The 11,982-nt window shown below is 37.3% G+C and overlaps 1 protein-coding gene across 1 annotated transcript in view; it reads left to right on the top strand.

The window, feature by feature from the left end:
* Nucleotides 1-1,619: 1,619 nt before the first annotated feature.
* Nucleotides 1,620-11,982, top strand: part of Dthd1 (death domain containing 1) — a 43,428-nt gene continuing 33,065 nt past the window's right edge. Inside the window, exons 1-4 of the mRNA XM_090344088.1 lie at nucleotides 1,620-1,902; nucleotides 3,717-4,329; nucleotides 8,023-8,353; nucleotides 11,586-11,765. Coding sequence (XP_090200214.1) covers nucleotides 1,641-1,902; nucleotides 3,717-4,329; nucleotides 8,023-8,353; nucleotides 11,586-11,765 — 1,386 coding nt within the window. The 5' untranslated portion in view covers nucleotides 1,620-1,640. The remainder of the gene's footprint in view (nucleotides 1,903-3,716; nucleotides 4,330-8,022; nucleotides 8,354-11,585; nucleotides 11,766-11,982) is intronic.

Genomic DNA, 11,982 nt, shown 5'->3' with positions numbered 1-11,982 from the left:
CTTTCTTTCTTTCTTTCTTTCTTTCTTTCTTTCTTTCTTTCTTTCTTTCTTTCTTTCTTCCTTCGTTCCTTTCTTTCTTTCTTTCTTTCTTTCTTTCTTCCTTTCCTTCCTTCCTTCCTTCCTTTCCTCCTCCTCCTCCTCCTCCTCCTCCTCCTCCTCCTCCTCCTCCTCCTCCTCCTCCTCCTCTTCTTCTTCTTCTTCTTCTTCTTCTTCTTCTCCCTCTCCTCCTTCTTCTTCTCCCTCTCCTCCTCCTCCTCCCTTCTCCTCCTCCTCCTCCTCCTCCTCCCTCCTCCTTTTTCCTCCTCCCTCCTCCTTTTCCTCCTCCTCCTCCTTCTCCTCCTCCTCCTCCTCCTCCTCCTCCTCCTCCTCCTCCTCCTCCTCCTTCTTCTTCTCCTTCTCCTTCTTCTTTTTCTTCTTCTTCTTCTTCATGTGCTGCCCAAGAAAAGTAAGCATTGTAGCTCTCCTTCAGAAAGCCCTTATTTCATTCTAGTATCTTGGTTGGAATATTAGCCTTTCTGGAATGTACAGCCATGTGTGTGTGTGTGTGTGTGTGTGTGTGTGTGTGTGTGTGTGTGTGTGTGTGTGTGTTTCCCCCTTCTTGGGAGACAGGAATTGGATAGGAGAAAGCAGACTCTCTGCTATACTTCTCCAGCTTTCCTTCTTTGTCTCAAGTCCTGTATTGCAATGGCTGCCTATTCAGCATGCTCCCTGAGCAGGCAGCAATGGTGAGGCACTTGCTCTATCTGAATTTTAATTATATGTGGTAAAGACTCCTTGCCAGTTCAGAGAAAGCCACTCTTCAGGTTTGCTTTCTTTTAGTGAAGGGCATTTTACCCAATTAGAGGAAAATTATCAAAGCATAAAGAGGCCAAGTTCCTATCTTCGTCTCACTACAAATTTACCACAGAAGAAAGTACTAATTATATTCACTCAACAATAAGAATAGGCTCTGCCCTGGTGGAAGAATCTTTTCTCTTTTAGCTTTTTATTATAAAAACATTCTGGATATATAAATATATATACTTGTTATGGATTATAGATGTGGATTGTAAAGGCCTTATGTGTAACCATAACCAGATTTAATAATTATCAGTTGTGCACCCTGTTCTATTCATGCATATCCCCTTCCAATATTCTCAGATTATTTTGAAACAAAAACCAGACACCATAATTTTTGTTTATATGATATTTGAAGTATGTATTTAGGAATTTTGTTAGCAATATTATAAACAAAATATACATATGTGCCTTATATCGTATTAGTCATTCTATTTGAAATCCATATTTTGATGCTTTAAAACGTAAAAAGCACATGGTCTCCAATAGTATATTGGATATGTAAAAAAGATAAAGATATACATGGGGTATTAGATTGTGAGGTCTGTTTCTATCCTTGAGATTAATCTATTCTGTACACAATAGCACTCAGGGTTCAGAAACGCCCCTCCCTTGGTTACCTAGTAACTTTTCACTGGTCAACAACAAGCTGAATAAACTATTATGTTGTGTGAAAGTGCTTGGCTAGCTGACTTGGGTCAACTTCTAGAATTTAGGAGAAATAATCATTGCCAAGTTTGAATTTATTAAACTTTTAAGGCTCTGTTGGCAAGAAAGAGGCATATAATTTGGGGGAGCAGACAATGGATACAGAAGATATAGGTTCAGGTAAACTTGGCCAAATATTGAAGCAGATTTGGAGACAAAACCACATGCTCAAGCAGGCGCTCCTGGGTGGTAATCTTCATGAGAAAGCCACTTGGGTAACCACAGTGGTCTTTTTGGGTCAGGAGCTCAATGAAGCCCTTTGCCAACTGTTGGAACACACTGCAGGGACCCTGCGTTCCACCTGCGGACAGCTGCATGGTCTGCTTGACAAAGAAAATCAGTGTACCAGGAGACAAGGCAAGTATTTGCTTATTTATTTGACTTCTTTTTTGGAGAAATACTGATTAGAATAGTATCTGCAAGGGACAAGTAAGCTTACAAGCAAGGCTAGCTGCAAATCTCTGTTGACAAGGGGCTAACCATATGGCAGAGGAAATAAGATAATACAAATATAGGGGCCTTGGAAGTCAGTCCCCTCAGATACACACAAGTGAAACGCTTTTGAATTTTGGAGGATCCTATTTTTAAGGTGAGACATTCAGAAATTTCAGAATTCTGCTAGAACAAAGTATAGTACTTTAACTAAAGCTGATAGAATGAGCTGAATTTATTTTTAAATTTATTTCCAACTGGAAATTTAGGAGTCCTCAAGTATTATTAGGCTTATAGTAGGCAAATACTGGCCTGGTTTAGGCAGAGCATGTAGTTTCTCTATTTTAGATTGGTAGGTTCTATCTCTAGAATCACTTGAGTGCAGACCTATTTAGTTACAAATGTACTGGGAAGACTGGATAGGCTGGAATAGAAAGTTGGATTCCTTCCACCCTGAAGGGAGAGAGAGCAAATTCTTGGGAGTAGGTCTAGTTATAGATGCTGGAAAGTGCAAGGAGTCAGGAAGAATATGGTATCTGATGAATATGATCCAGCACTTTGAAATCTAGCTGAAGTAGAACCCTGTCAGAGTAAGTCGGTAGGCTTTAATCAATCGAGAATCTAGGGTAGATTATATTAAGAAATTTGAACTAGAAGACAAATAGCAGGCATCAGAAAAATATGTCATCTGCTAGACCTACAACCAGGACTTCAGTCTCTGGGGAGAATTGAATATGGAGCCTAGGCAACAAATTAAGATGATAACTCAGCTTTCATAATTTTTTTTTTAAAAAAGAGTTCAAAACCAAGTCAAGGTCTCAAAGATAAAACGAAGGGTAAGTTGCCAGAACTGAAACCCAAAGAAAACAGACTAGAAAAAGGAGAGCAATTGATAATGCTTCTAAAAAGCCAGGAGGTATGGAGACTTAAATCACAGATCCCTTAGTTTAGACTGACCTAAAGGTTAGGAAGAAATTAAGCCCACAAGATGTCATCCATGACCCCTGTAATGATAAGAGGGATGTACAGATAGGAGCCTGATAGGAAATGAGGATGTGAGTTGTTATCAGATCCTGAGGAGAGTTAGAATTGCAGTGAGAAAGCTTGATTTGACTTAGTTGTCCTTGAGTAGCCATTACAGGATACGACTAAATTCTACTGATGAAAGATTCTACTGTGCATGATTCTACTGTGAAAGATTAATTTAAAATTAGCTTATGATCATGAGCTCTAGAGGAGGCATAGCATTAACTTAATCCTTACAGCACCAAACTACTTTCTTCCCCAAATTACAACATGAACATCCGTAGAAATAGGTAGCTGCAGCTTTTCCTGTTTACTGAGCCTTTTCTGGAGACTTTAGCTTATTTTAGGCCCAGCAATCCAAAAGGATACCATATAGTACCTATAAAAGCCAAAGAATAACTCAAAATCATCCAAATAATGACTGAATGATAATGTTGAGAAGGGTAGCATAGTGTTTGGTTTCAAAATTCAAAGCCAGAGAAATTAAATTTTCTCTTTTGAGACTACATTTGAAAGTAGTTTCTTTCCAATTCAAAGTATTAGAATGCATAACATATAAAATGCACAAAGTCTAGAATGATTCTTTTTTTTCAGGAAGTTAACCTAAATGCCCAGTGAAGCCCTTGTAGTTTTCCAAGATAAATTTGCTCTACCTTGTCAGTATGGAAGCATGGTTTGTATTTAAATATTTGTATATTTATTTGTGTGTCTAGAAATTGTTGCTTTCATAGACTGCCTCATGAAAATGAATGAATATTTGGGGAACGCTGCAATGCTTCTAAAGAAAGAAGAAAAAGAGATGTGTAATTTATGCAGCATGCATGATGAGCGTACTGCAGAGCAGACAATATCGGCCATTCAAGATACCAAAGCAACAGACATTACTGAAAGAGGGGAACTAAATGTCATAGAAACAGCTTCTGTTTCTCCTGAAAATGAAAAGGAAAGTCATGACACAAACCAGGTCCAGTTAAAAGAAAATAAAACACACATAAATTCTGAATTAGTGGGGGAAAGATACAATACATCATTGAGTGGAAATGTAACAGGTCAAGGGGAGTTACAGAACCCAGTGTTCCCAGATAATGCAGAAAGCAAAGACGATAAACAAATGGAGCACGTGGCTGCTCAGAACACAAATGGCAACAAGGAAAAGATTCATGACACAATCCAGACAACAGAAAGAGAAATTCAAATGATCTCAGAAAGCCAAAGAGAAGAGATGACCACATTCTCAACAACATGCGAGATCTCCAATAATCATGTGAATCATCTTCCCAGTGACTCAGAAGGTCTAAAGCAAAAAAATAACATGATGGAAAAGGAGTAAGTTAATACAATGTGGAAAGTGCTTATTTATGTTTCCTTGTAAGTCTTTCTGTAGTAAGTAAATGTTTTGGCCCATTTAGGCTGCTATAACAAAATGTCATAAACTGAGGGGAAGGGTAGCTCCTAAGCAATGGAAACTCCTCACAGTCCAAGCAACTGAGAAGATTAATGTCAAGGCAATGGCATATTCTATGTCTGCTGAGGCTTTCTAGTGTCTCTCCACAGGGGAAGACATGAAAAAGCTCCCTTCCTGCTGTTTTATAAATGGCACTAATTCCTTTCATGAGAACTCCACCCTTATGACCTAATTACCTCCCTCAAAGGCCTCATCCCCTAATATTCCCTACTACCAGTAAGATTTTAACACAAATCTTGGTGGAATGCAAACATTCAGACTACAGCAGTGTGCACCAGATTTGTACCTAAACAAAATTTTGTATTTCCATGTCATATCTCCAAAAGATTTTGAAATCAGAAATTTACATGGCTGTTTTTTACCAGTATGTTATTTCTTCTAGAAATAGGTAGTTGCAGCTTTTCCTGCTAACTGAGCCTTTTAGAAGACCAGTATATTTAACCATTTTTCAGATGAGAAAATAGTAAAGCAAAAAAAAAAAAGACATAATAGAAAACTATTTTCTAGGCGGGAAAATTGTGAAAAACAATTGTTCCCAACATGGAATATTTTCTAAATTACTACTGTTAGAATTACAATGATAAAGATGAAGGGTTTGCAGACTGTTAACAAGAATAACAATAATTCTCTAGCCTCTTATTTATATCCTGAAGAAGACCACTACCAGTTTTTAATCTGTGCCTTTAGAATTCCCTAATGTTTTCAAAGATAAATGTAACATCCTTGTCAGGCACTGAGGAAAGAGTCAGGAAAAACTGGTTTGGGGGAGTCAGATAATTTTCCATTTTAGATTCATTTTCATGTTTGTAAAAATAATATGTGCTTTCTGGGTGTATTTGGTAAGGTCAAATGAGAAGGTCACAGAAGGCCTAAGCACTATGTGCAGGTGTTCATGCTTAACTTAAATGTTGGTGAGATAGTTAATTTCACCCCAAACAATCCTCACTTTGTGTCTCCCACTCACTGCTTTTCTCACCCCTTTTCTTGGTCATGATATGGTGAAGATCTCTTGAGAAGATATGAACCCCATTTCCATATCCGGAACAAGATCACTGAGTGTGAACTAACTTCACAGATCATTTTGTTCTCATGGGCCTTTGTTATTGTACCATGTGGATAGATCGGGCTAGTTTTAGCAGTGATTTCTCTATGGAGCAGAGAATCTACACATGCTATGGATGAGTTGTTCAACACCTGAAAGACCTGCATAACTAGTAACAATTACTGGCCCTGCAAAACAACTGCTTGTATAGTCAGTATATAGTTCCCTACTGAAAAGTCGTAGCCTCATGTTCAGAAATGACTCAAAACATCAGCTTCTGAGTCACTGTAAGAACCACTCCCACTAATACCTCTTTTAGGTGTTCCCTGGTTAACAATTTCCTCTTTTTGTGCCATCCAAACCAAAATGTGCTTGGCTTGCATATTTTAGGGTGACAGCTCACTGAAATACCCCGGGCTAGTAAGCCATTATGCCACATAAAAAGGTATACGTTGTAAACAAAACTTTGCTGAGGAACTGTTGTGGTTCTCCCATGAGTAAATTTCCAAACAGCATCATGTTCTTTATCATGGCTATCCTCATACAAACATACACAAAGGAGAGAAAAGACTAGGCAAAAATTTAACATGATTGTTTTAATGGCTAAAGATATTTAGTGAGGATTAGGAAAAGTAGAACTATTCATAAGTCTCCTAGAACTCTTTTATCTGTCATTTAGGAACCTCACTGTGTAAAGAAGGATGTATTAAGATGGTTACTGGGACACAAGAGAGGCATTTTTGGTTATACGAGTTGTTTCTGGCTCACAGTATCCTCTACAGAACTTTTCTCGTATTTTGAATTTCTACTATTATTACCAGTGAAAACTCAAGGGAACAATGTGTGTGCTCATTTTCTATTAGTAACAGCTTTATGAGTTCAGTATTATTAGTATTTATAGTTTTAGTATTTTTAAAGATTCCTATGCTAAAGTGGCATTTTGAAATTTTATTTACAAAATGGTTGAAAACAGCTAAAAGCCCATTATTTGATTATGAGACGATAACGCTCTATATGATATACATTATTTCTCTTCAACATTGCCTAAATTTCAGTCATTTCCCTGGTATGAAGTGATAAGTGACAGAATGGGAAGAAATTCAAGTAGGTAATTTTAATGGAGAAACATAAATGAAAAGTTATTTTATGCTGATCTATTATTCCTAGATGTTTAAGTGTTTTATTCCATTCAATCCTCACATATTACACATTAGTTTCGATTTGTACCGGGACAATTTAGCAGGGGCTTTGGATCTAGTGGTACTTGAGGAGATACAGCACTTGAGAGTATAAGTTTCACATTAATGGTTATCAGTTCAAAACTGCAACAAGTTAAATTTTCTAAGTCTCAGTTTTCTTGCCTATAAAGTAGTGTTGAAAATAGTGCCTCCCTGATACGACAGTTGTGAAGATTAAGTGAAATTATGTAGTTTAAAAACCTGTTCTACAGAATGCATTAAAACAACAGCTCTCTAAAGATAATTCCTAGTGTTTTTGATTAAACTAAGAGAAAAATGATTCGTCTTTAATGAGAGGTAAAGAAAACAAAAAAAGCTTATGATTAACTGTAAATTCTCAATATTTTTGCACCTTTCTCAATTTTTCAAAAGAAAAAAACCCTCAAAACATTGCATTTGATATATGTCATATTTGATTATGTCCTCTCCTCACAATAGCAAAACTTCTTAAGTTTTATTTGTTTATCAAGCATGAGGAATCCTTAAATTCTTTTTTAAGAGAAATTATACATGTATTTTTATATTTTTTGCCAGTCCTGGGCCTTGAACTCAGGGCCTGTGTCCTGTCCTTGGACAGTATGACTTCCAGCTTTTTTTCTGTGTATGTGGCACTGAGGAATCGAACCCAGGACTTTTTGCATGCTAGGAGAGCACTCTACCACTAGGCCATGCTCCTGGCCTGAGAAATCCTTAAATTCTTAATTGTAGCGTGAATAATAAACAAATAATGTGAACAGTAATAGCAACAACAGTGATAATTACAGCTCATCAAATTAATATTAAGAATGCCTACTATGTGCTTGGTATAGCTTTTGGTCATTAATTAATATATACGATTCACTTAACCCCTATGAAGGTGTGTGTGTGTGTGTGTGTGTGTGTGTGTGTGTGTGTGTGTGTGTGTGTATCTGTCTGTCTGTCTGTCTGACTGTCTGTCTTTGTCTTTGTATCTGTGTGTTCTGGGGCTTGAACTCAGGGCCTCATGCTCCTTTACCTTACCTTTTTAGGGACTTTCTACCTGGAATTGTTTCAAAATTTTCATCCTCAAATGTCAGCACCCCTAAAGAGCTGCAATAACAGACTATTATTTTTCTGTAAGACCAATTTACAGTAGAGGAGCAGTTAAGTACCTCTCCCAAAGGGAGAGGATCAATTGGTAGGAAAACAAAACTTCATACCAAGCTAAAATGTCCTCCAGCCTATCCTGTTCTGTGTTTGGCTATAAAGTATATGAATAAAATAACTGGACAAATAACTCTATTTTGGTCTTGCAGGTATTATGATGTGCTGAGTGAAGGGACTGACCCACAAGTGTCGTGTTACATTACAGCACCTGCTTATGCCCTACAGCAACTAGAATGCCGGATAGCTAACAACATGAGTTCTTTAATAGTGGGTGATGATGAAGAGTTGGTCAGCAATGTCATTACTGTTGAATGCTCAGACAAGGAAATGAGACTTCCATTCCCAATATGCATTGTCATCCCCTTCACTGCACGCTACAGAGGACATTACAGAGACATCATGGTGAAAGTGTCTGACAAAAACCTCCAATCCAGTTACCTAACCCCAAATTCTCTGGAAGGAATGAGAGGAAGTTACAAGGTCAGAGAATACTTGGCTACATCTGTAATTGTTGTTTGGCTCTTCCAAATAGTATTCAGACAGAGAGACTGTAGTAAAGACATAATTGCTTCATAGATAAAAAATAAATTAGCAGATTGTTTGATCTGTGCCAAGACACTCATGCTTTTGGCCACCCGTAAAGATGACAGAACAGAGATTATGTGATAAAGATAGAAATAGAAAATGCAAGTCTAGAACCAGCAAATATTCCAATGCATCCTAAAAACATTGCCATGACTTCACCAGCTTCATGATTTGACTAGCTCTATAATAATGTATCTAGCATGTTGGAATTTAAGAATTTTAGAATTTTAGGGCCGGGAGTTTGGCATAGTGGCAGAGTGCTTGCCTAGCATGCACAAAGATCCAGGTTCGATTCCTCGGTACCATATACATAGAAAAAAGCCAAAAGTGGTGCTGTGGCTCAAGTGGTAGAGTTCTGGCCTTGAGAAAGCCCAAGGACAGTGCTCAGGCCCTGAGTTCAAGGCCCAGGACTGGCAAAAAAAAAAGAATTTTAAAAATGTTAGAATCTCCAGATAATAGCAGATTGGTTTTTAAATCATTCATGCACTGGAAAATTTTGTAAAAAATGAAAAGAATGTGTGTTCGCATTCCATAAATGGAACTTGGAGCTGGGTGCCAGTGTCTCATGTCTGTAATCCTAGCTACTCAGGAAGCTGAGATCTGAGGATCCTGACTCAGGAGCAGGAAAATCTCTGTGAGACTCTTCTCTCCAATTAACCACTCAAAAAACTGGGAAGTGGAGCTGTAGCTCAAAGCTCTCATCTTGAGCAAAATTGCTCAGGAGTAGTGCCTAGGCCCTGAATTCAAGCTACATGGTTGACCAAAAAGAAAAAATAAATTAAAAAAGGGAATTTGAAAGACTGTAGGTTCTGATATCTGCTTCCTATATTTTGTTACAATGTGCTAAGAAACTTTTCCACTTGAGCCACAGCTTTAGTCGTCTTTGCTTCAGTCATTTTGGGGTTAGGGTTTCACACTTTCTATCTGGGTTAGCCTCAGATTGCGATCTTCCTTCCTTCATCCTTCATTTCCTATGCAGCTAGGTTAACAGGCTTGCACCATCCCATCTTCACCCAGCTTACTGCCTGAGATGGAATCTCAATGATTTTTTTTTTTGCCTTCCCTGACCTCAAAACTACAATCCTGATTTCTGCCTCCCAAATTCCAAGTGTGAATGACTACTATCCCAGTCTCACTACTTTTTTCCTCTAGAAAAATAAATACCATAATAATTTTTAACTTATAGAATTTTAAGGATAACATTCCCTCCCTCCCTCCCTCCCTCCCTCCCTCCCTCCCTCCCTCTCTCTCTCTCTCTCTCTCTCTCTCTCTCTCTCTCTCTCTCTCTCTCTCTCTCTCTCTCTCTCTCTCTTGCTAGTGCTAGGGCTTGAGCTCGTGGTATGGGCACTGTCCCTGAGCTTCTTTTACTCAGTGCTAGCACTCTACCACTTGAGCCACAATGCCATTTCTGTCTTTTTCTGTTAATGTGGCACTGAGGAATCAAACTCAGAGCTTCATGTATGCTAGGCAAGCACTTTACCACTAAGCCACATTCCTAGCTCAAACTGACAAACTCTTAAAATAGAAGCCTATTATGTCAGTTGTCAATAAAATGTCACTTTCATGATAGAATACTAGAATAACTCTGAGGTTATCTGTATTCACAAATTCATGTTTTAATAAGAGAATCTGTGCTATTATTAAATTAAGTATTATAGTTTGTTCTGTGGGTTACTGAATATATTTTTAACCAATTAAAAAAAGACTTTTTCAGCATATGTAAGTTTTTCTTCTTGGATGAGAATGGCAGAAAATGATTACAAATATTCTTCATACTGCATCTCTTTCTTTTCTGCGTGTGGCCTTTACAGACAAGAACATATAGCTGAATAAGAGGGTGAAGGCTGTTCTAATTACATAGTGCAATACAACTAATATAGCTAGTTTTATCTTGTGAGTATGCAAGTATAAAAGCCTGGTCAACATGGCCTTTGATTTGGCTTTTTTAATTTTGGCCTATTTGTCTGATTGCTACAGTAAATGTAAACATTTTCAGAGCACATATACTTTTCACAAAATAATTTTGTAAGATGCTTGTAAGTGGATCATCAAAGCAAAAGAAAAATTAAGAGAATCATCTGCTGTAAAAAGGAGGAAAAAGCATGATTGTTTCCTTTTATAGTAGTGTTAGAGTACTTTTCTTTAATTTTAGCCAAAGGAAAATTTGAATCTGGATTCTTTCTAGATTTTTATGTGGGTATTATGACATTTAAAACTCTAATTTTAAAAGTCCAGTAACTGCCAACTCTGGTCTCAATGCATGGCAAACACTAGTGGTTCCCAGGGGACCTTTCTTACTTCTCACTCCTTTCGCTTGGGCCAATGAAGAACATTCATCATTCTCTGAATTTTCCCAGCCACAGATGCATGGGTAATGTTGTAAAATCTCCTCCTTACTCAGCTCTCAAACAACAGATTGTTTTCCATTGTGATTGACCCTGAAATGTGTGGGTTTGTGCGTATATGAATTTCCATCCACGCTAGGGTGGAGTCTGCCTGTGTTTGGGGAAGCATGAATAAAACCAAATTACTTCTAAGCCTGCCTCCTAATTGTAATTTAGCCTTGATGATTATACAAGTCAATCATTTATATGCACAATCCACATCTGTGTGATATTTTTTTAAAAAGGCATGTATGATTATACGTTTGAATGTCACTATGAGAAAAAGAAGCACAAATGTATCTATGCAGGCAACTGTTCCTATTTCCTTATGATGAATTTATCTTGAAAGAGTAAGTTCTTACAACAACAAGTTTTTCAGTGTTCTGTTGCAGAGTTTGAGTAAACTACCTAAATCATGACATTCAGTTTCTTAGAATTCCCTAAACTAGTCTTAAATATTCTGCATAAATATCTATATTTCAATGCCATGCTAGAAAAAGGATTCTAGAAGTCTAGAAGCAATTAATATTGATGTAAATAACAGATATGACTCCCATTGTACTCACATACTTGCATGAATTATTATTATTATTTCTATAGAGTCATGTTTTATTACTTATGGATTTTAAAAAATTATTATTATTGCATGATGTAGAAATAATAATAATAATAATCCATGCAATAATTGCATGCACTTTCCTAAAAGTATTGCAGCTTGTTTTAGTGTCTTCTTCTTTGTACAGGGGACCTGTGCTGCAGTGAAAGCTTACAAGTTGGGTATATTTTCTGTTGTGTCTTGTTTAAAGAAAGAGTCATTCATTGTGACAAAGAAAGGCCTCACTCTGAAGTCAAGCATGGATTCCAGAATCTCCTTAAGTTACCCTGCAGGAGTGTTCAGCTCACCAGTGCTTGTACAATTAAAGGTAAACATTTTGAAAACTGATTTGTCCCCTTTCCTAGATTCAGGATTCCAAAGCTGAAGATGTTGCATATGCTTTACATAACAGTAAATGAAAGTTTCTCTTGCATTTGTAATCGGTTAAAATAGGTAAGTTCAGAGATGAAGTGATGATTTTGAGCATACTGGCTCTCATTGCAAAATAATGCCCTGCTTTACTTGAATAGTTTCTTGTTAATCTA

Source organism: Megascapheus bottae, chromosome 13, assembly GCF_031878675.1.
Source record: "Megascapheus bottae isolate mThoBot1 chromosome 13, mThoBot2.hap1, whole genome shotgun sequence".
Lineage (NCBI taxonomy): Eukaryota > Metazoa > Chordata > Mammalia > Rodentia > Geomyidae > Megascapheus > Megascapheus bottae.
This window is presented reverse-complemented; position numbering and strand designations above follow the sequence as displayed.